Source organism: Sorex fumeus, unplaced genomic scaffold (assembly GCF_029834395.1).
Source record: "Sorex fumeus unplaced genomic scaffold, SorFum_2.1 ptg000098l, whole genome shotgun sequence".
Classification (NCBI taxonomy): Eukaryota; Metazoa; Chordata; class Mammalia; order Eulipotyphla; family Soricidae; genus Sorex; species Sorex fumeus.
The window spans coordinates 24212552-24237464 of NW_026606155.1; the positions used below are offsets into that span (position 1 = coordinate 24212552).

At 46.5% G+C, this 24913-nt stretch overlaps 1 protein-coding gene across 5 annotated transcripts in view; it reads right to left on the reverse strand.

The window, feature by feature from the left end:
- Positions 1-1101: 1101 nt before the first annotated feature.
- The window catches only part of SIPA1L1 (signal induced proliferation associated 1 like 1), a 358911-nt gene continuing 335099 nt past the window's right edge, over positions 1102-24913 (reverse strand). For all 5 annotated transcript variants that reach the window (XM_056134390.1, XM_056134391.1, XM_056134395.1 and 2 more), the window contains 7 exons: positions 16605-16844; positions 15594-15759; positions 10326-10572; positions 7448-7594; positions 5091-5199; positions 3522-3603; positions 1102-3064 (listed from right to left, as the gene is read on the reverse strand). In XM_056134390.1, the coding sequence (XP_055990365.1) occupies positions 2921-3064; positions 3522-3603; positions 5091-5199; positions 7448-7594; positions 10326-10572; positions 15594-15759; positions 16605-16844 (1135 nt within the window). In that variant the 3' untranslated portion in view covers positions 1102-2920. The remainder of the gene's footprint in view (positions 3065-3521; positions 3604-5090; positions 5200-7447; positions 7595-10325; positions 10573-15593; positions 15760-16604; positions 16845-24913) is intronic.

The following is a 24913-nucleotide window of genomic DNA, read 5'->3' on the forward strand; positions in this document are numbered from 1 at the left end:
GTGCATGTAATTCCAACACTCGCCCCCCCCACCACACCACCTCCCTCTCCCAAAAACCACAATACGCCCGCCTCCCAGCCTCCACTGCCCAACTTAGTTGTGTGGCTCAGTTCTCTCATCATGTTGCTTTTGACTTCTTGTTGCTACTTTCCAGTGTGTCTTTAAGTCCCATGTATGAGAGAGAGATCATTTTTTATCCCTCTCCTTCTGATTGACTTTACCCAGTATGATAGCTGCTAGTTCCTTGCCTTGGATTATTTTATGCCAGTTGAAGGAGTTGATTATCCAACCCAATCTAATTTGTTATCACCGTGAGCATATCTAGAATGTGACCAATCGCCCCCGATAGTCAGCTCTTGCATGGAGCTCCCCTGCCTGTACTGCCCTGACTCCCCACAGGCCAATGGCACCTGCTTCCAGGACTCTCAATTCATCAGCCCTCCAAAGAGTAAAATCATGGTCTCAGCACCACTCTCCTGCTGCTAGTCAGAGTATCTTGTGTCCTCCAGTTTTCCTGTTATCTTTTGCTTCAAGAGCATGCAGAATTGTTGGGCCCAATAGAAGGACGAAACTCTAGTCAGCTCTCAATTAGCTGCATCAATGGAGAGGAACAATGACGTGATCGATTTAAAACATTTGGTTCCATTTGGCTTTGGGGTGCATTATGATTTTTTTCAGTAGATTAACTTTTCTAATTATATTTTGCACAGTCTAATATTATCAGACATTTGTATTCCCCAAGCACGCAACATCTAACACCAAGAGTTGGGAGAGGCAGTCAAGACAGCCCAACAACGCCGGTCTCAGGGAAGGACAATGCTGTCATGGAAAATCCACACATGGATAATGAAGGGGGAACTAATTATAAAGGGCTCTGCAAATATTAAATCATCAGCGGAGAAGGGCAAATTAGGAATTCTCTATGGACATGTGCACAGAGAATAAAGAGCTTATTAAAATTCTAAAAGGCACAAAACTTTCATGAATCATTGTTAGCGTTAAGGGCCCTGATGAAAATCAGGATACAGAGAGGGTCCATGAGTTACCGGGTGGTCTTTCGAATAAGAAAACCTCAAGCAATAATACCAAAGTGTTTTAAAAGAGCGTTTAAAATGAATTTTATTGTTTGAATTTTACAAGTAGTCTTTAAAGGCTTCAAACAAGAATTCTGTTGCAAAACTCTAATAAATAGCTTGCCCCCAGTCCCCAAACAAAATCTAAAACAAAATAAAAAACAAACTCAGGAGGAGAAGCAAGAATTCAGAATGCCAGGAGGTTAGCGCTATTCTTCATTTACAAAACGTTATCAGGCAATGTACACGCTCCTTCATACAATCAGAAAAGAGACAGTCGAGATCTTTACAAAGCACTCTGCAATCTTCCTATTTCCATGATAGAAATGTCACCAGAAAAAAACAAAAAGGTCATGGAGAAATTACAATCATGAATGAAACTATAGCATCAAAGTCTAGGGGAGGGGAAGGAAGGGTGGGAAGGAGTAAGAAACTCCATTGATTCTCTCGGGGATGGAAGAAGGGAGGGCAGGGGATGACTTGGAGCCAACATCCCAGGTGGTTGGATGTTCTCTTAGACCACAGTCGCCACAGAAAGGGCACAGGTGTCAGTTTAAAGGAAGGCAAGGAACAAGGTCACCAGAGGTTCTGCTCGGGTCTCCCAACTCTGGGGGCCCAGGGTCCCTGTGCTCGGCAGGAAAAAGAACACGGATCATTTCTGCCGCAGAAGCCTCTGGCTGGCCGCAAAGGGGGCAGGAAAGGCGGCCGCTGCACTGGGCGCACGGGACATGCAGGTTTCAGGAGCCCGTTGTTCCGTTTCATTCATCGCTCCTAACAAGCAGGTGTCACATTTACCAGCTCACTTCTCTTAGTTACAAATATGGGTGCAATCTGGCTTTTTAGAGAGCAGGATTTATTTATTAATAAATCGATTTGCGTACACTAAAACATACCAATTTGGACATATTTGTAACTTTAAAAAAAATCTAAATCCAAACTTCTACTTTCCACCAAAATGCATACAGATGATAAGGTTTTAGATTGGAGCAATGCTGAAACCAATTAGCGGTTGGAACCCGGAAGCTGTGGCACGGAATCAGGGGTTCCAATTCCGAAGGATGCACTTAAGTCAAAGCGGCACAGAGCGCCCCTAGCGGAGGGAGGCGGAATCACAGAGCGGGGCTGAAAAGCGGGGGCGACCCCCAGGCACTGGCGTGCTCCCACGCTCTGGTTTCTGGACTCGCTACCGTTCAACCACCGCCCCGCTGAGCTCGGAGATGGGTACAGCCAGCACTAGCTCATGCACAAGTCATTCCAGGGAGGCAGGCATCTCTTACAACACCTCCCTCTGCAGGCAGTTTAGAAAGGAAGGGCAAGGAAGCACCCCTCCCCATTCCCCAAAGAAACAGTTTCAAAAAACACTTTTTTTTCTAGGAACAATGATATTAGTGAGGAGGGGAAGCCTGGGTTACCTGAAAATAGAGAAGAAAGAGCTGATGGAAAGAGAAGCAGATGGGGGTGACAGGGGGACTCCAGTCCCAGGCCGGGTCTCTGCTTTTTTTTTTTTTTTTGTAAAATACATAACAGATAAAGATATTGTGCAAAAAAATAAAGACATTCACATTTTAGCAGTTAAATTTTTATTTTACTTTTTAATTTTTTATTTGCTTTTTTTTGTTTGTTTTGTTTTTCTTTTCTACAAAAGGCAGATAATGATTGTTGATCTGCAACTGTTGTCGGCTCCTGGAAAGGAGGCGGCAGTAGCCAGGGTGGGAAACTGGGCGGGGCTAGGGCATTGCTCAGAATGAAGGGTGGGCGGCATGACTGGGAGGGGGGCAAGCCCTCCCTGGAGAGTGCCCAAGCCTGCCGCCGCCCCAACCACCCCTTCTCCGTCCCCTGCAGCGCTCCTAGCTCATGTCGATGGTGTTGAAGACCCACTCCGTGAACTTCTTCAGCTTGTCCGACGCATTCTGGGACTCCTCCTGTAGCCGCAGGTTGTCCTCTCGCAGGTGCTGCACTTCCGCCTGCAGGTGGGCCTTGTCTTCCTTTTCCTGGGGGACAGAGCAGGGCAGAGAGAGCACTAAGGGGATGCCCCGGCCTGGCTCTCCTGTCCCAGTCCCGCACCCTGGCCTGGGTGAGGACTTCTGGGGTGGAAATGGCAGCGGCTGTGCTGGGTAGGAAGGGAGCCAGCGCTCAGAATGGTGGTCTGAGATTTCAGACCTTGCCGAGGGCACTGAGGCCCTGCTCCAGGAGACTCTCTGGAAGTGGGAGGTGGTCGTCTGGGTGTGAGCGCTGGGACACCAATGGCAGGGGCTAGCTGAGGGGTGTAGACCCCTGACAAGGAGCAATGCCTCTCCTGCACATCTGTGGGAGCTGAGTTGCAAGCAGCACCCTCTGGCCGTGAGAGCTCAGGGAAAGCAGGGACCACAAAGACTATTTTTAAAAGGACAACGCGGCTCAAGGGCCTGCTGCAAGCCCTGGGCATGTTGCTTTGGGAGTCGTGGTTACCTTCTTCAGATCTTCCCGAAGCATCTTCAGCATACCTTCCAGCTGGTCCACTTTAGAAGCCAGAGTGGGAGATGAATCTTTACTGTTGGGAACAAGGAAGAAAAGGTCAGGTTGGCAGCCACAGGGGATGGGGGTGGGGTGGGGATGGGGGGTGGGGGGAGGCAGGGTTTGCTTGAGATGCTCTTAGAGGTGGCTGAACATTTTCACTAACATTTAGCTCCACATGTTCATTCCCAGGGAACCAGGAGCCAGCCACCACCCTCACCCACAAAGATTTAAGATGTTTGCTAAGCCTTTCGCAGGAAAAGTCTGTGCACTCCAACCTCTCTGTCGAGGCATCATCATAAGAAAATGTACATTTTGGGATTTCCCTCAGATTTGGCAACATTTTTTTTAAGTTTCAACAGCCAGACTAAGAGCTACAGTCGCTACTCTCCTGTACTCTCTTCTGAGAGTGGTTCCTCTAAGACTCCTCAGGGCGAAGAATCCTATCTCAAGTTCTGTATCTGCAACATGAACCAGCCTCCCTTTCCCCATTACTGTTTTTAACCACGTTTTATGGATACCTGCATTCTGTATTTTTCCCCCTTCCATTTGTGGGCCAAATCCAGGTGGACTTGGGGCTTATTCCTGGTTCTGTGCTCAGGGATCATTCGTGGCAGGGCCTGGGGAACCATTGGCTGTGGCAGGTATTGGACCCAGGTGGGTCACTTGCATGGTAAGTGTCTTACCACCTATCCCTCTGCCTGATATGTGCATTCTGAATCAGCCTTCAAAGATTAAAAGGGAAGAAACTCTTCATTGATGAGGTTAATCTGCACCAAGAAGCCTTCTCTGTGCTACATATGGTGGCTGGGAGCCCTCACATGTATGAAGTGCACATATTTATCCCATGACCTCCTCATATGAAACAGAGGGAGAGGTCAGGCTGGCCCTGGCACAGCTAGAGAGAAGCATGAAGTCACATCTCAGAAGCAAACCCACTGGGTGCGGTTTTTACTGGTTTACTTATGAAGTTACAGGGAATCTTTGTCGGGGAGCTTACTCCTAGCTCTGTTCTCAGGGATCACCATTCCTGGTGGGGTCAGGGATAAAACCCGGGTGTAAGAGAAGCACGCTCCCTGTTCTCTTGCTCCAGCCCGTGTTGCAGGGCTTCTTGACTCTCCTTTGTCCCAGCTTTCTAATGTGGGTGGTTGCAGGAGCACACCAGGGTGGCTCAGACACGGGCAGAAGTCATCAGGTGACACAAACAGCCGACCCCAGGGCTCCATGCACGCATGGGACTCCTCAGTGCAAATGAGTTCTCTTACCTTGTGAGAGGACTTGAGGGCACAGAGGTATCATGGCATTGAGTGATGACTGCTCATATCTGTGACTTCAAGTTCCATCAGGATGTTTAACTGTGTTGCCAGCACTCTGTTACAGTACGTCCTAACTAAAGTGTCACGTGTCTGACAGTACAGGGCTAATCCATGTGGTCTCCATCTCTCCCCCACATCTGCTGTCACTAGTGGAGGGGACACAGGGGTGCAGAGTGGGACTCTTGCCCCGAGGGGAGGGGGAACCAACCTGCCATATGACTTCATCTGGGTCAGAGCCTGGTCCTCCAGCTGGTTGGATGCAGCACTCAAGGGGCGATGGTTTTCGTCACTAGCAGCAAAGAACGAGGCTCTCTGGACTGGAGGCGAGAGGAGAAGCCATTCAGCATCACAGGGAACAGGCCGCCCACGACCACGCCAGCATCACGCTGAGTCTGTGGGCGGCAGGCGTGGGTGTCCTCTCTGCTCCCAGGAGAACATCACTGTTCCAGGCAGCAAGAGGATAGAAGCGCCGCTTCCTTTTCAAAAACACTTGCTGTCCAGACGTTCCTAGCACCCCCTTTTCTCTCTCTCACCAAAGTAGTATTCTAGTAATGTTTCCCTGGAAACGGGCCTTGTGTCAAATTTCTAAACCAAGGCTTTCCACTTAGTGATGATATAAAATGCATTAGGGGGTCTAGATTTAAGCTACTTGAGACTTACTGAAGTACATTTTTACAGGATGCCTAGCTATACTGATGGGTTTTAAACCAAGTACTGACCACCTGTGTTTCAAAATAAACCTGCTAAAAACTTGAGCCAAGGTTACAAAATCAAGCTAGAAGAAAAAATTAAGTTTAAAAAGCAATGAAAACTTTTACCATTTAACATAAAGGAGTAAAAGGCAAATTAAATGGAAAATCAAGTCCTGGGGGAACAGCCATTTGCGAAGGTGGAGATTCATTTTATGGGATCTGATTATAAGGTAAGTTACTATACCAAGATTTCCTGAATTCTGTGACCTCATCAAGTCCTCCTGAAAACCAGCGCCTGGTGGAAACCCTCTCAACTCACTCTACAGAAACATTCAAGCACCCGCAGTTTGGAATGAGAACCCTTGGTCTGTTCAAGAAAAGAGAGCTGACAACCTTCTGGCAACATACTACTTGAGATAGTGATATTTCAGAGTATCTGGCTGGCCCCTGTGTAAGGACCTGCACTTAAGAACAACAGGCCTGACCATCTCTCTACTTCCCTACAACTAGCAGAGCCGAGAAGTGGGAAATAGTTTGATGTGGCAAAGCATATTCTGGTTCTCTAGAAAGCTGCCATTTTATTTATAAAAAAACAGCAGGGCATTTATCAACAGCTCTAACCTGACACCTATGGAAAATCAGTTTGCTACAGAATTAGTTATGCCTACATTCAAACTGGAAATGAATCCATACCTTCGACCATACCCCCGGAAGGAGACCCAACGCACTGCCAGGGGTTGTTCCTCTCTGTTCTGGATTGAGCTGTCTTCCTTCCAGGGCGTGTGTGCTCCAGTGAATCAAATTGCTCTGGGCCCACACCAGCCTGGCTACAACAAGCTCTGAATGGATACTATCAAATCTGCAACCTTTCAAGGACTGTGCTGTCTTATCCCTCATGCCCCTGAAACTCAGATTTTTTCATTTCTTTCCCTTTATTCCCTCATTGTGCATTTTAAAAACACACAAATATTTTACCTTAATTTTCAAAGGCATTGTAGACAATATTAAGGTAAGTTTTGAATTTATTTGTTTTTGAGTCTGCAAAGTCAAATTTGGTCTTAGTGTTACGGCTCACTTGGGAGGAGCATTAAATCTCCCAAAGTCTAAGTGAGGAATGACTTGTCCCACCATTCTCTGCTCCTCTCGGAGGCCCGCATACTCTCAGAGGCTGGCCAGAGCTTCTCGCCCTCTCTCCGTGTTTAACCCTGTGAAATAGGAACGTGTGAGTATCTTCAGATCTTCTTCGATCCTGTTGAATTCATCCGATTGCTATTTTTTATCTTCTGCAAAATGATTAATCTATTTTAACAATAAAATGTACGTCAGGTCTTAATAAAGCAAAATGTACCAGTACCTCTAAGAAACTAGCAGAAGAAAAACCGCCCACGAGCAGGCAGGCAGGAAAGAGTGCGGGCTGGAGACACATTCCCTCACAGGGCCGGGAGCAGTGAGGAGGCCAAGAGCAGCCCCTGTCAGCACGGGGGCTGGGCCCTGCAGGACACGCATCCTCACGTGTCTGACTATGTCGTGCAACCTCTTTATAATGTGACAAAAGACTGGCGCGGGATTCATGTTGTTTTCAGCCAGGCCCCAGCTGGGGCTCCCCCGCCACCGCCTGCCTTTCCCACAGATGACGAGGCGACACTTCCATGTTCTAAACCCCTCTGGAGAGGGAACACTAGGTTCTCGCTGAGTACACCAGGCAACTGCGTGGCCCTACTGAGGGCCGGGTAACTGTCACTGGTTTCCAGCTATGCCACTGTCAGGCACGTGCTGCTGGTCTGCTGAGAGACGCTGAGGGAACAGAGACTTGACCAGAGCGGTCACGCGGCCCTCCACCTCAAGACTCTGCCTGGATCCTCAGTGGACTCACCCTCATAGGCTTTGGCGGCATCCACCAGGTTGGACCAATCCAGATCGGCAGCAGCGTCAGGCAGGGGCATTAGCCCAGGGTCAGGCATGGGCACCCTCCGTGTCTCCTGGACATCGGTGAGAGAACTGTCCGAGGCCGAGAACTCTCCTGCAGGATGAGACAAGGGCTTAGACACTCCCCCTTTCCACAGGAGAGCCACTTACGTCCCATGACCAGGGTGGACGAGCTGGTCATTTGTTAGGAGCAACCTATCTGGCCTGAAAGCACTCCTCGTGGTGCCTGGGGGACGACATGGGATGCTGGAGATAGAACCCGAGCTGGATGCGTGCGAGGCAAGAGCCCTGTCCACTGTACTATGCCCCAGCCCCTCCATTCATGTTGGAGCAACTCCCTCTAGCTCTCTTATGGTAGCGTGTGTCATAGAAAAGTTAGTTTTGCACTGAAACCATGGGTGCTTTTGTGGGCTCTGTCAGAGGGTCTAGGGCAGCACCAGTCAAGGGACTCAGGCTGCAGCGGAAGAGAACTCTTATTTTGGGACCACACCAGCTGGTGTTCAGGGCTCACTCCTGGCTCTGCACCAGGAGAACATAGGCATATGTGGTGCCAGGGATCGAACCCAGGTTGGCTGCGTGCAAGGCAAGTACCCTTCAATGTACTATGGCTCAGGCCCGAAGTCTCCGTTCATTGGAGGACTAGGTTTTAGAGACAAAACAGGGAAGCTCCTTGAGAGGGAACAATAGGAGCCTCTTTACCTAGCACCAGATTTCAGGATGGGACCTGAAATCTGATGCCCTCCTGTGGAGTCCCTTGGTTCCCAGCGACTGGGAGGAAGCAGCCACCAGGCACGGTCCTGATGAGGGTGTGTGAGAGCCACATGAGATGCACGGTTCCACACAGGAGCTGACAAGAGGGTGATTTTAGAATGATGCTGCATCATTCTCATCATTCTCCTTCCCAAGGACACTGTACGGACCTAGTTAAAAGGGTCCTGGGTGTCAAAGGTCTAAGGAAACCATTCTTTTCAGCACAAACATTAAACCATAATAAACCCCTGCTTAGCTAGGGCAAGGGCCCAGAGGGCCAGGGGCAGTCGCTCTGGCATGGGCATCACTCAGCAGGGCCTGGCACGCAGCCTACCAGTGGGGTTGTCTCCAGCATGGGGCTGCAGCATGGAAACCCATGCCAGCTTGGGGCTGGCAGTGACAATCTTGAGTAAAATCCCGAAGCCAGCCCAGAAATACCTGTTTACAAGGAGTTAAGAAGTTCCTTCAATTATGATAGCCTGGTAAACCAGAGTATATTTAGTGCTTGTTTTTCCCTTTCAAATTACATAAAGCACTGCTCTGATGTGCAGCTGCTAGTTATTAATGTGTTTAAAATTAGCAAAATTATGAGTAAATGGAAATCAACAAATACTGCCAGATATTAAATGCTCGGTTCTATTTAAACTTGCTCCCACCAAGGGTAAGTAGGTGGAACAGACAATTTTGAGTGTCACTCACAACCCTCTGCCCTTTTATCTCCAGGGCCCAAATTTCCATATGGGGAGGGAAGGAAGCTGTCCCTCTCCACCCCCAACCCCATTTCAGTGATGTTTAGGCCAAAGGAGGTCAGGCTGATCCTGCAGCCCTACAAGGACTGCACCATGCAAGGTCTGGGACCCAAGGATGCTGCTGGACTTTCTGGCCCTGCTGGGCCTCTGAGCCCAGGTTCCCTGCTGGGGGAGTGGAATTCAGGCTGTCTGCATGGGATGAAAGCTTCCAGAAGCTTCTGGAAGGCAGAACCCCCTTTGACAGGATGCCCGCAGACAGGCCTCCTTGAAGGAATTATTTTTATTGCTGCAAAGGTAGAACTGTGGGAATATGAGAAAAGGATTCCAGGAAGGCTGGAAACTGCAGGGGCAATGGAAATTAGGGGAGAATGGCCCAGTGTTGGGAAAGAAAGAGGGGTCAACAGCTCACTGGCAGGAGGCTATTTCGGGGAGGCTCCATAACAAAAGGGGTCTATCCTACCAGCCTTCAACTTGGGTCAGTGGAAGTGACTTCCTGGGGCAGACAAAGCAGATTCAAGCTGCAGCTGAATGGGGGAAGAAGTGGGTGGGTAGGTGGGTGGGGGAAGCTAAGTGACATTAGCTTTGATTCCAGGCTAAATCCAGACAGAAGAGAGACAGGGTTGGAGCAGTGTGTGTATGATAAACAAGGAGGAACACAGGCTCCATAAAGAGAGATCTGCGGGGTGGTGGGGTGTTGGTGGTGGTGGTGGTGGTGGTGGGGTGTGCATATCCCCAGAACGGAGTGCAAAACTGTCACCTCATGATGCAGCCCACGGGACAATCAAGGCTTCTATGACCCAAATGCAGGCACATGGAGGTGTCCGGCCATCCACAAGTTGTTTTCCTAAAATACTGTGTTTGCTCACTGAATAAATGAATGAATGAGTCAGGCCAAGGAGTGGCTGACGCACAGGCACTACTCGCCCAGCCTGGGAAAGACAGAACAATGGAACGTCTGGGTGTCTGCAGTGCTGGGGGGCGGCAAGCAGGTGGGGACATGTTTTTACGAAATAACTAATTCAGTGTTAACTGTATTTGTCCATTAAAATAGCAAAGGGATGGTTCCGGTGTAAACAGCAATTCCCAGATTACTACCCTGGACCATCAGACCTCGCAGTTCCCTGGCAGATCCGGGACTCTGTTCTAATAAGCGCCCCAGGCCCAGTGAGGCTGAATGTTTATACCATAACGTCTGGGACCCCAGGGAAAAGGATGACGAGGAAGGGTTGGCGAGTGTCTATGGTACAAGCAGGACCTCGTCCTGTTTATCCTTACAGAGATCAAGGTGGCAGCTGTTTCTGGGCCCGTGGGCCACCATCTCCTTACCGTGCAGCGACTTCATCCCCAAGGTGTAAGAAGGCCTCCGTAAAGGAAGTGACTTGGGCAGAGAAGGGTAGGTGCTGCTGAAGAGGACATCGTTGGGAAGGGCCTGGTCCAGCAGGGATGCCCGGGAGGGGAAGAAGTGCTCCCGCTGGCTGCTGTAGATACTCTCGTCTGACAGCGTTCTGTGCAAAGCCCGCCTCGAAGTCGGAGTGGTGGGGAAAGGAGACTGCGGGGAGGATAGCGCATGGAACTGGAAGACATGGTCAGGACAAGCAGGAAGTCAGTTTCTGGCTCTGACACTCATATCCTCATTGGGGGTAGAGGTTGGCTAACTAAGTCACTATTCTTGATACCCTGGCAAGGAATCCAAGGGTCCTCCGCAGACATATCCCACTCATCCTGGAGTTCCTGGTCACAAAGGGGCTAGTGCAGGGCCTGTCACCTATCAGCACAAAGCACATGAGAGCTGTGATTCTGTGGCTTCATCAAAATGGGGTCACAGTTCTAAACGAGATTGGTGACGAGACAGATTTGGTCAGTAGTTGACTCCTGGGCCTTTGACTTCAACCAAGCAGTCTCTCAGAGAAAGGCAACTCTCCCCCTGTGAAGCAGAAGCCCAGGGCCTCGCAGGTGGATGCAGAGGATGGAGCAAAGCCTGGAGCTGGTCATGCTCCAGTGTCTCGGCACTGGATGAAATAATGTCCAGATCTCCTAGGAACGGCCACAGTGCCAGGAGGGGATTGTCAAAGATTTTTCAAGTGACTGCATGCTTGCTGTACAACAAGAGCTATTGATCATATAACCTAGTAACTCAAATAGTAGGTGGCTTCCGTTAACCATCAACTACTAAATTATACTGAATAAGTAGATCTCTTGAGATAGGTCACATTAAAGGAGTTTTGAAGATCATTTAGTTCTGATAAATTACTTCTCAAGAAATAAAAATTTGTGAAATTTTTAGGTATGAATAAAATAAAATAAAAATTCTTGAATTTTTAGGTAGGGGAAATGCCTTTGCAAATGACAAATATTATATAGCTCGTATTCTATGTGCATGGCAACAATTCCCAGTAGTTTTCTATCAAGAATATCTTTTTGGCTTTTATGAATAGGTGAAATTTTCCTTGAGTTTTTTTTTCCCTGTCAAAATAAAACCAAGCTGAGTATCCCGACCACTGAGAAACACTGTATGCATTAACATCTTCCAACGTCCGGTATCCCACTCAATTCCCTAGATGGCTATTTGCGTTTGCAGAGGAACTATGATCACTGTGAAGACGGGGGATGAGGGTTAAGACACCTTTTGCCACTGCAGCAGAGGGGATGAGTGCACTGGTTCATAAAGGAGGTCCTTAGGTGTTCTCCTGTGTTCTATGTGTTTCTGTTCAACAAGCAAAGGGTGAAATACATCAAAGTTACCTGCAAACTGGCTTGAACAGTATGTTCTATATGCAGGTGAAAAATAATTAGCCAAGTGCACTGCAAATAAGCAACTATGTAAAGGGTGTGTTCACTTTCACAAATTCATTGTGAATTCAACTGAGGTAGGTCCATGCTTGCCTAGAAAAGCCAGCTTGGAGCCCTTAGATGGGCTGGTAGTTTAGCCACCTACTACTTGAGTTACCTGGTATAGAAATGAGGGCTTCCCCACTTCCTTTTGTGAAGTTTTCTCAAACAAAATGGCGACTGGGACCAAATGACAACCAGCTGATGAGACAGCAACATTCCCAGAATCAGAGATCACACTGTCTCTAGTGCAGAAGACAGAACTTATGGCCCACCTGGACAGGAAGCCACCAGGATGGATGAGGAACTCCATCCTCTACCGAAAATAGGCCAGACCAAACACAGGTTCCACTGGTCTTTGTTCCCTTCCTCCCTTTTCCCACCCAAGACAACTTTAAAGCCCCCTTAGTCTCCCTCAGGGCATAGCTCTATCCCAGTCTCACCAGAGGTTCATGGAGTTCCACCCAGGAGCATACCCCAATAAACTTCTATTTCCTTCACTTTGTCCCTCTGTCTGCGCCAGACAGGTTCTCAAATCTATCACCTTTGCAGAGAAGAGAGGGCATGGACTTGTAAATAAAGGCCAAACTAGATAGAAACTCCTTGTCTCCTCCATTTGTAAGATTCTAGGACTAGCTTGTCAGGTTCCTGCCTCAAAGCTTTCTATTCAAAAATTGTTCTTCATCTTTGTATTTGTTTGTTTTGTGTTTTAGCACTTTTGGTTCCAGCAAAGTGATTTCCTTATCCAATAACTGTCCCCAACCTGGTCGTCTGACAGAGGAGAAATCATGATTAAGATATTCCACGGAGGAAGGAAAGTAGCTCTCTTTCCTGCAGAAGCACTGTCCTGAAAGGGAGATGGCGGAACAGAAGGAAGCTGGCTGTCACATGAGGACCATGTGAGGACGGGAGCTGATCCCGATGGGCCCTGCTCCACCCCCCAGGTGTGCACACTAGCCCTGCTGCCCTTCGTCCCTCGGACCCTAGTCATGCCTGAGGAGCCAAGGGCACTGCCCAGTGCAGCCAGCTCCTGGGAAAGAATCGGGTGGAGTTGCCCCTCTGGAAGGGATTTTAGAGACCCAACTGGCTAAGGGGTTTTGAAACTGTTCCAAGGAGCCGGCAGGGTTTCTCACAATGGGGCAGGTCAGAAAAGAAGGGGGACCCTGAGCCTATGACAACCTCCCAGCCCCAAAGCAGACAAACGTAGCTTTCTCGGTTTGACATATTAGGCTTCTCTGTGTAATTTTATTTGACAAGAGGTTCCTGAATCTGGCATTCGGCCCCGTGGATGTGCTCTGTTCCTTTATTCCAAAGCCGAGAAAAAGGCCTGGAGAGGAGCCATCTTGCTCCAGGCGTGTCTCTCCTCACTCTTTCCAGTCTCCTTCAGAGCCGGGAAATGACTGTCTGTGAAACAGGTCACCTGACGGGGAGCCAGCAACAGCTGCTCTTCCTCTCCCCGGGGAGCCTGGCGCTGGCTGGAAAGAAGGACCCTGGGTCTACACTCCTGTCGCTTCTCTTGCCAGTCTGTGGCAAGCAAGGGTATCCTGTTATCAGCCTGCCAATGTGGGTTCTCAGGGCGGGACTTCCTTGAGGCAACGACACAGGGCCCTGGAGCTCCTGAATGTGGCCCCATCCTATGACACCTTGTAAGGTGCCCGGTGTGGCCTCGCCTGGTGAGGTGCAGGAGGCTCACAGAAAGCCAAGGTGGGTGAGTGGTATCCAAGCATGACCGCACAGAGCAGGATACCCTACTCCCCACAGGCCGTCTGATGCAGGCGTTTGGAGACTCAAGCAAAGCCTCCTGGAGCCAACTCAAGGGCCTGTGGGCCTTCCTGACGCAGTGAGACCCAGCCAGGCAGACGATGACTCTCTGTGAAGACTTGCAGAGACACTCAGCTGGAGCTACTTAACGGAAGTCAAACCCAAACGAATGAACTGGAGAGAAAAGTCTTTCTCCTCCGCCAACCCCAGCTCCTGCTTCCAGCTTGCTGAGGAGCAGCTTAGCCAGCAGAAGCGTTCTTTGCAGAGGGTCTCACGGTAATAGAGACAAGAAGAAAGTGCACCCTGTTTCAAAGAGGAATGCTAAAGTAATTCATTTTGGAAATAAGAGCCAAGACCTGGAATCAGGGCGAAACAGACATCTGCTTTCAATTATTTCCACTGCCGGAGTAAATCAAATGCAGGAACGTTCTGAGCTTGCCCCTTTCCAAAATAGTTAAATCAAGAACCGGAGGAGAGATTCCATTCAGGGCAAGTTTTATTTTCTTCGAACCTCACAGGAAAAATCTGAAATAATTTTTTTTTTAATTTTGAAATTGGTACTTAACATTTTAAATCCACCTCCTTGGATTTTGATAGATAAAGAAGTTTCAAGCCCTATCTTTTGCGAGGTTGCCAAGGAGACCATTTGTACCCTGGGTGGTGAGTCAGGACTGCTAAGTGCTGGCTTATAAAACATAAATCACAAGGATCAGGAATGGCAAGTCTTTAAAATGATTCATGTTGATGTTTATGTTAATCAATCATTTATTTCTCAATAAAAATCCAGTTTGGTCTTTGGAGCACACTTAGTTTCTGCAAACGTTTACATTTAGGAGATGTATCTGACCTCTGAGGGCATACGCATGCACATGAGCATGAGGGAGAAAGCCCACAGCTCCTAAGGCCCTTGAGATTCTTGTACTCAGCTTAGTTTGAGGTGAACAGTTTAGTTCTCAGAGTCTTTCTTAAACTATGGGGCCAGAGCTGATAGTACAGCAGGTAGGGCGTTTGCCTTGCATGCAGCCTACCCAAGTTCGATGCCTGGCCTCCCTTAGAGTCCCCTGAGCACTACCAGGAGTGCTTCCTGACCTAGGCATCGCCAAGTGTGACCCAAAAAGAAAAAGAGAGAGAAAAAAGAAACTATAGACCATTTAACTAAAAACCTAGAAAATAACAAGAAAGAATCTAGAGGTGAGAAAATGTCAAACTGTACTTCCTGGGGACAGACTCTTGCTCTTGGGGAAACCTAAGAAATTCAGACTGACAGAAACGTCTTCAGCTCAGAGTCAAAGGCCTTAAGGCCCAGCCCCACAGCCAGGAGTCTGGCACTGCTCACTTGAGAGGGCAGAAGGTGAGGAACCCTGTAGGGCTTCATGGTCTTCCCCACCATGGGGAGTGACATTAACCCTCCCATGTGGCCATGCAAGGGTCTGGCCAGTGACAAACACACATGCTAAAAGCAAGTGATGAGCGATGACAGGGGAGGAAGACTGGGGTTTGGAGGTGGAATTCAGAGCCTGGAATCCTAAGAGCAAAGTGAAGGCCTTATGAACTAAAGAAAGTCTGGAAGGTTCTGAAAATGAGGGTGTAGACTTAGTTTCCTGGACTGAACAGATGGCTTAGGAGTATGGGGAGAGTGTCCATCAGGCAGGACTCTCAGTGACTGAGGGGCCGACAGGGGACACCATGGGCAGCAGCTGGGAGTAGAGCAGCTGGGCTGTCACCTAGGGGCTCTGTGTGGTAAGAGGACCTGTCAGGCAAGGCTCTTACAGGAAAGTTCCTGACAAGAGAGCCACAGGCATCTTTGCAGAGATCGGAGAAGCGAATCATGTTCCAGGAATGTCTACCCCATATGGTCTGGGACCACAGGGGAGAGAGTGACTAAGCACTGTGGAGACCAGGAGGTGGTGGGAGGTGGGGAACAGACATTCCTGGGTGAGAGTGACTGCGGTAGGCAGATCAGCCGAGAGGTGTGTCCCTGCCACAGTCGACCTCTGCCCATACCTTGAAGTTCTTCTGGGATTCCGAAGTTGGGCTTTCCAGATCAATGAGTTTCTTGAGATCTTCCTCAATAGTGGACTTGGAGGCTGGCTTCGGAGATGCCCGCAGGTCCCTGGTTGAGGCACGCAGCCTGGTGTGGGCTATTTCATTACCATCACTCTGGTGACGCCTTGAAGAAAGAGAGCAAGAAGCAGAAACTGAGTGGACAAGATGGACTCAAGGGTTGTGAAGTATGTAAGCCAATAACAAAGTATTAAAGGAGACAAAAGATTTCCTTCTGTTCAATTACATTAGAATCTACTCGGATAATGCTTGTTTAAAGAAACATAACCAACTTGAAAGACAAAATTAAAAGTCTGATGAACTAATTATGCTTTTGCAGGAAACTCTTAGCTCTACTAAGCCAAAATTAGCAACAGACTTATTAATAAAAGACCACAAGGCAGGAATCCCAAATGCAACCTCTTTATGCACAAAAACAGAATTTTTTTTTCTGTACTATTTTGTTAAAAAGTTGTTTATATTCAGGATATGTCGCTTATTTTCAAATATCCCCTCGGGTGCTTCCTGGCCCAGTTAAGAATTCCATGGGAAGGCTACGACTAATATCATCAAAAGTACAAATGCAATTTTAGTACCAGAGGGGCAATTACCCTGAAATCTGCTCTTCATACACATTTTTTCCCTTAGGAGATCTAAGATTCTCAAATCAGAATGTTTCACTATACAGGAACATATGTGGTATATTAGGGATCAAACTGGATTGGTGGCCTGCAAGGCAAGCGCCTTACCTTTTGTACTATCTCTCTGGCCCCAACATCTTTTTTAATGAATGAAGTGGAGCAATGATTTAAGACAAGTTTTACTCAGGGAAAGGAGATCTCTTTAACACCCTGTTTCACACCCTCCATAACCCCCCACACCCCGTCTGCTGTAGGAAACTTCCCAATCATTTCTGTTCTCCATCACGTTATAAGTAAATCATTCAAGCAAGAGATGCAAAAGAATTCTTACTTTCTTGTGTCCATAAATCCCACTGAGTTGATGGTTCCTTCGGGTTTTTTCCATCCAATGAGGTACTTGCTAGTAGCGCCCTGGCGAGGGTAGAAAGTCCTGGGACCCGACGAAGAGGAGGAGGAGGAGGAGAAGGAAGGTGCCAGCTGAGAGGCTGCCACAGGGTGAACCTCCTCTTTAGGTGAACTTCGGGCACTGGAGAAGACAACTGGGCTGGCAGAGTGCCGGGAGCTCATAGTACTGGGGAGAAGCAGGGCAAAGACAAAAGAATCAAATGTGCATTCTAGGGTCAAATAAGCAGCTATAAAAGGGTTGTGTGGGACCGGGGTTATATCCAGGTTAAAGGATGCAAAGCGTTTCATAAAATGTTAATGGGGATGACTGGCTGGCCTTCCTTGCTGTCTCACTTTAATTTACATGTCTGCTGTCAAAGTGACAGATGGTCACTGGGACTTAGTTCACACAAAAGTCGAAATAGCTGAGACTGTCAGGAACATTGGAACAGGCAGCCACTGCTGACATTTGTGTTGGTGAAGTCTAGAGGCGGCATGTGACAGGAGAGCTGTCAGTGAACTCTGGGCACACTGGCTGGCTGTGGTGCCCTCCTCAGGAAGAGGCCCCGGTGCTGGGTCCCAGGCCAGGCTGAGGAGGGGAAGGATTGTGTGTGGTCACTCACACAGCTCTCCCCGCACTTTTAACCCAAGGACAAGGGGGCAAACCGAATCCCCTTCTGCAAAGCCATGGGCATCAATGATTACTTTCTAAAATCTTTTTATCAGAATGAAGCTGGTCCACAAACTTAGCACTACACTGTAGCACTGTCCTCCTGTTGTTCATCGATTTGTTCGAGTGGGCCCAGTAACGTCTCCATTGTGAGACTTGTTATTACTATGTTTTGGCATATTGAGTACGTCATGGGTATCTTGCCAGGCTTTGCCGTGTGGGCGAAATACTCTGGTAGCTTGCCGGGTTCTCTGAGAGGGGTAGAGGAATTGAACCTGGCTCAGCCCAGCCGGCTGCGCGCAAGGCAAACAGCCTACCGCTGTGCTATTGGTCCACAAACTTAGCCGCCACAAAATCAACTTAAAATGAAATGAAGACAAATGCAATACATAGAACTCTCAGATGGAAACATTAGGAGTACATTTCTTGATGCTGTTCTCGGCCATGATTTTTTGGATTGGATACCAATAGCAAAGGCAGCAAAACAAAAAAAGAAACAAGTGTGCTTACATGAAATCAAAATGTTTCTACAGCCAGGGGAATACTCAATAATGTAAAAGGGCAACATATGCGACGGCAGAAAATATTTACAAATCACATATCTGATAAAAGTAAAATATCTAAAATAGGTATTTTTAAAAAAAAACTCAAATAACTTGATAGAAAAAAAATAAACTAAAATTAAACTAACCCAGTTGAAAAATAAGATCTAAACAGAAAAGCTTCTAGTAAGAGTAACAGATGACTAGCAGGTACATGCAGAGGTACCAACCGTCACTAATGAAAGAGAAAGAGCTCAAACCCACAATGAGGTCTCCTTTCCTACCTGGCAGAATAGTTACGATCAAAGAGACAAGAGAGAGCAAGGAGGTGGGGGGATGTGGAATGGGAACACGGCCTCAGCCGATTAAAAATGGGCTGGGGAGACTGTTGTGTGGTCAGGAGCAGGGCACCACATGGGCCCTGAGTGCCAACTCCCAGGACAGCCCTGCTGGTCCTCAGGGCCCCTGGTCCAAACAGGACCACACAGCAGTGTTTGCATGTAGAACTATCTGGCCTGGTTTGCTGACTATTGCTAGTGGTTGTCGGTAGGGGACCCTGAGCACTGCTTGGGAGGCCCAACAAAAATCAAACACTGAACTATCTAGTCATTTAATTCTGGTCATGTATCAAAGGAAACAAAATGATGAACACAAAGATATCTATGCAGCTCAGTGTTTACTGACGAGAATTTTGAGTACAAAATTCACTCTAGCTAACGAATGGAAACAGTCTACGTGTTCAGTCACGGATGGGTGAAGGGAGAAGGCTATGTATGTATGCAGACACATGTATATTTATACACATGTTTACACACGCAACAAAACATCATTCAGTAACAGACAGAAGGAAATTCTGCCAACTTTGACCACATAAACTCTGAGCATCACTGGATGTCCCCCTGCTTAAAAATAAATGAAAAGGTTGTTTTAAACTTTACTTCACTGTCCTCCCGTTGTTCATCGATTTTGCTCAAGCGGGCACCAATAACGTCTCACTGTTACTGTTTTTGGCATATCGAATACATCACGGGTAGCTTGCCAGGCTTTGCTGTGGGGACGAGATACTCTCGGTAGCTTGTCGGGCTCTCCAAGGTGGGGGGGGGGGGGTGGTGGAATCGAACCTGGGTCGGTTGCATTTAGAATATTAAGGTTCTATTCCTCCTCAGCCTGTCGAAATGTGAGGCCTCCTCCATTGTCACATGCTGGGGATCTAAAGATAATGTCGGGGCATCGAGGGTGCTGCTGTCAGTCCCCAGAAAGCAGAGATGCGGGAAGCCCGACTGCAGTCACAGAAGGAGACCACCACATGCCGCACACACAGCCTGAACCAGTGTGTACTTCCAACTCTGCCAGTCACAGGGTTCCCAATCAGAATATAGTTAAAGTCAAGTTAAAAAAAAATCCCAAGCTCAGTTGTGTTTGCCAGCTAAATGCTAAGATTTCTTGACAGTTTATTGTCAAAAAAGAAAGAAATTTATGTGAAGATACTTCACAGTTTCATGTTTTAGCTGCTTCCAGGTTCTCTAATGACAGTATTATAATAGAAGATTCAGAGAGCACACAGAGAACAGCTCTCCAAAATGCAAATCCCATGGGGCTGGAGCAACAGCACAGTGGGTAGAGCGTTTGCCTTGCACGCGGCCAACCTGGGTTCGATTCCCAGCATCCCATATGGTCCCCTGAGCACTGCCAGGAGTAATTCCTGAGTGCATGAGCCAGGAATAACCCCTGTGCAATACTGGGTGTGACCCAAGAAGCAGAATAAAAAAAAAAGACCAGCCAGCCAAAAAAACCCCAAACAAACAAAATGCAAATCCCTGTTAATTCTCTTATCAAAGCAATGTTAATTCTCACATCAAAGCAATGTTTCTTTGGTAGCTATCCTGACAACCTTTGGGGAACCATATGGGGTTCTGAGGATCGAACTTGAGTCAGCTTCATGCTATGCAAGCCTTCTACCGTCTGTATTATTGCTTCAGCCCTTGCCTTTTTCTTGTGTGTGGATATTGGTAATATACTGAAAGACCTATCTCCACTAAAGGTCTACATTCTAATAAATTTTTTTTCCCCCTCCGCTTTTTGGGTCACATCCGGCGATGCACAAGGGTTACTTCTGGCTCTGCACTCAGGAATTACTCTTGGCGGTGCCCAGGGGACCATATGGGATGCTGCGAACCGAACCCGGGTTGGCCAGTGCAAGGTAAACACCCTACCTGCTGTGCTATCACTCCAGCCCTCTTTTAATAAAGTCTTTATCTCTAAATTTATCTCTAAATTGATCTTCACAGGCTGTAATCTAAGGGTGGATACTTTGTTTATTCTTAGGTAAAGGTAAAAGGTAAAGGCCCTCCCGTTGATCCTCGATTTGCTCGAGCGGGCCCAGTAACGTCTCCATTGGAGACTTTGTTGTTACTGTGTTTGGCATATCGAATACTCTCGGTAGCTTGCCGGGCTCTCCGAGAGGGGCGGAGGAATCGAACTCGGGTTGGCCATGTTGGCCGCTTGTAAGGCGAATGCCCTACCTGCTGAAGAATACCTAATTTATTGGCCTGAATGAATTGCAGAGATTACAGAGTATCTTTTAAGATGAGCACTACTACATCTTTTTATTTTCTTTTTGGGTCACACTCAGCAGTGCTCAGGGGACCAGAATTGAACATGGGGTTAGCAGTCTGCAATGCAAGCACCTCAGCCTCTGTGCTATCTCCATGGCTTCTCTATGGAGAAGCATTACTTCTCCAAAAGAAGGTGATAAAGATAAAAATCCTTAAATATTTTGGGAATAAGATTTGTGCTATGTTAACTTTACTTAAAAGGTTGGAGAAAGAGCTCAATGGGCTGAGCTCTGCATATACACTTAGTATGTGAGAGGCCCCAATTTGATCCTCAGCATCACACGGCTCCCACAGTATGGCTCACCCCTGAGCATCAAACTGGGAGCAGCCGCTGAGGAGCCCCAAACCCAAAATAGCCCAAAGAAACCTCAAAGAGAACAAAGCTAATGTCTACAGGCCTCAAGAATGCCATTTGTAATACTCAGAATATAAGATATTTACCGAGGATGAGAATTTTGAGTACAAACATGGTGAGCTTTTAATAGTAGCATTTCTAGACTTTTTTCTCAGTGATCTCACAGGATCCAAGTTCATACTATTTGAGATCTCCTGAATTCTCCACTTTAGGTTGAGACCAAAGAGACTGGGCTCTTACTATGAAGGATGTCCTTATGAAGTCCTAGTTAATAATATGCCAATATTGACCCCTCAGCTATGACAAATGTACCATTGTCATACCGGATGAGGACAACAGGAGAAAGTGGGTCAGGGGGACATAGGAATTCTCTTTAAGGTCTGTAGATCAAAAACTTTCTATAGATCAAAAACTATTCTAGAATTTGAAGGCTCTTAGAGTAGATGAAATATATGTAGACCATCTATTCACTAATAGATTTATGTCCATAATATATAACTAAATCTTAAAACTCAACAAGTCAAACAACCCATAAGAAATTGGGCAAAGATAGGAAAAGGAGTTTTATGAAAAAATTTTTCATGAAAACTTTCAAGACTTTCATGAAAAAAGATTTTCAAGAAAATCTACAAAACACAGATTAACACTGGTGTTCAACATCATTTACCAGAAAAATGTATACTAATGCTCCAAAGAGGTATCAGCACATATACATGAGAATGGCTAAAATAAAAAAGATTTATGTCAATGGTGAGAAAGAATGAGAAAAATAAGAGAAACTTTTACACAGCTGATGTATTACTTGTTACAACCACTTTGGCAAACTGGTTCACAGTCTCAATTTATGTTTAATGTAGACATATTCTGGGCTGGAGTGATAGCACAGCGGGTAGGGCGTGTGCCTTGCATGTGGCCGACCTGGCCGACCTGAGTTCGATTCCTCCGCCCCTCTTGGAGAGCCTGGCAAGATACTGAGAGTATCTTGCCCGCATGGCAGAGCCTGGCAAGCTCCTCGTGACGTATTCGATATGCCAAACACAGTAACAAGTCTCAAAATGTTACTGGGCCCGCTCAAGCAAATCGATAAACAATGGGAGGACAGTGCTACAGTAGCCATATTCTATGACAGATCAATCCCATGCAACATAAATATGCATATGTGTATCAAAGGACACACATAAGAATCCATACAATCCCCAAACTGGAAGTACTCTATTTTTTTTTTTTTTTTGCTTTTTGGGTCACACCCGGCGATGCTCAGGGGTTACTCAGGAATCACTCCTGGCGGTGCTCGGGGGACCCTATGGGATGCTGGGAATCGAACCTGTATCAGCCATGTTGGCTGTGTGCAAGGCAAACGCCCTACCCGCTGTGCTATTGCTCCAGCCCCGAAACTGGAAGTACTCTAAATGCTCATCAACAGTACAATGGATGAGTGTGGTATGTTACACAGTATAAATATATACTACAGCAATGAAAATAAACTAATGCTATGAGCAACACATGGATGAAATCTTACCAACATAATAATGTTGGTTTAAGGACACCAGAACAGGGCAGAGTCTGGCAAACTCCCCGTGGCGTACCAAATATGCCAAATACCAGTAACAATGATGGGTCTCATTCTCCTAAAGAGCCGTGAATATAATCTCAGGGCTAGGATGAAAGAGACGTTACTGGGGCCTGCTCGAGGCAATCGACGATCAACAGGATGATGAAAATGAAATGAAAGGACACCAGGAAAATACATATGGTATGATGCCATTTGTATAAATTCTGCGAAAGAAGAAAAATAAGTCCATGACTAAGATCCAGAAGGGCTTATTCCTTGTGGAGAAGAGGAGTGGAAAGATCTGGGTACTGAGAACTCTATTTGATCTGGAAAGTGATTATATGGTTATGTCCATATGTAAACACAGAACCTGCTGTCTGTACGCTTAAGACCTGAGTCTTTTCTGTATGTGTATTACACTTCCATGATAATATGTTCACAAAAACAAAGCAAAGCAGACGCCCTGAAGAGAGAAGGCCTGTTGGATATCTGGGGCCCTCTCACAGAGAGGAGAGAGAGGGGTAAATGTGGAAGGAGGAACAGGAGGACACAAAGAAGTGTGAGCTACGGGGATTTTCTACTCTAATTAGGTCTTTTTAACTTCATGCCAAATCCAACCACCTCTTTAATTTTTCTGTAATGAACAAGGAGGAACTGGGCTCAATTTTACAAAAACAAAAATAATGACCTGCCAAACTCTAGTCCTGAGAATATTCGCCCCTCCCCCCACCGCCCCCACAAACATTTTTCGAGCTAGAAAGGAAGGGAAGGAACAATAGAAACAAACAAAACCCTAACCAAACCTCAAAGGGCAGTAAGAATGGACAACCCTTTTTATAACAAATGTCTCATTTTCTTTTAAGGAAGAGGGGATGCAACACACTTCCATGAGTGCCGTACACCGAACTGATGAGAACCAAGGAAGACTGGGTCTCTGAAAGAGACTGAAAATGGAAAGAAAGAAGAAAAACAACAACAAAAAAGAAGCAGGGATAGGAACGGACAGACAGACACACACACACACACACACACACATGGAATTGGTGAACAGCATAGAGACCGAGCTCAACCACAACAATAGATTAATACAAGGAACACCCACATAAGCTTTTGAGATGGCAGGGATGCAGTCTCTGGGGGATAATTTCAAACCAATATTAATAGGCTTGTGCCTATTTGCTAGTTATCTGGAGGAAAGATCTAAACTGTGATTTCATTTGAAAGCCATTGTACAAGAGGTACATTCATTTGAATTGCTCATATTTTACATTTCTCAGGAATAGGCATTAAACAAAAAATTGGTTATGCCCAGCAGTGCTAAGGACTATGACTGGCTCAGTACTTAGAAGCGACTACTGATGGCACTCGGGATACTATGCAGTGCCCAGGACTGAGCCCAGGCCTCCAGCACGAAAAGCTCACACTTCGGTCCTTTGAGTATCTCTCTGGCTTGAATAAACATCTTGATATAATAACACTGATGTCTAAAATCTTGGGACTTTCAAAGATTAAATACTTAGTCAAAATAGAAGTAATTAGCCATCTGAAGAGACAGCAAATTGCAAAGCCTGTTAATTTACAAATCATACCTCTATGTTTTCCAAAAATAACTATGCTGGGTTTAGCTATAATGCAAATACTGCATTATTAAAAAAAAGGAGAGTGATTGGAACGGCTGAGAAACATCAAAGGAGACAGCAATATATACAACATACACTGGTAGGGGGAGGAAGAAGCTTTCCTTATGTGAGTTTAATTAGTCCCATTGTTTTCCTGAGAGGCATTCAATAAGTTTCTGTACTAGATTATAAACTCTTTGAAGGGAGGGATTTGTCTTTGAATATTAAACTAGAATACAGCAGACTCCCACAAAACCATGTAAACAAAGTATTTCTCTTTACCATTTATATAACACATTCTATATTTCATTTCTTTATCTTGCTTATATAAGTCTGTGCTTCCCTGTTAAGCAACAAGGAAGAGTAGGGACTGTTGAGCAGGCACTTAATATTTGAAGTTTGAATATCTGAATATTTGAAGAAAGGAACTGCCAAATGGTAAATTAGTGAACTTATTTATTTAGTGGTGTCAGGGAATCAGCCTACTGCTGAGTCACATTCTCAGTTACTAGTTGTTCATTTTAAATGTAAGGAAGGATTATATATATATGAAGATTTTTTTTTTCTCCTTCCTCATACTGTATTTAGCATTGAATGTTGCTTCATTTTTGTTGCAGGGGTAAGCCCTGGCCGAGTGCTTGGGTGTCTCTGGTGGTGCTCAGGAAACCATGTGGGGCTGGAGACAGAATGAGGCCTCCACCATGTCAAACACATGCTTCAAACCATTGAATTCTCTTTTAGTTCTTTGCAGGGGTATTCTTAAAAGGATAGTTGTTCAAAAAAAAAAATCACCCTTGATTACTGGTTTTATCTGTGAACATGATGGCTGACACTAGCTCTCAGGGACAAAATGCCAACACACTTTTGTTCAATAATAATTATAATCAAGAGAGTCCTTCTTAA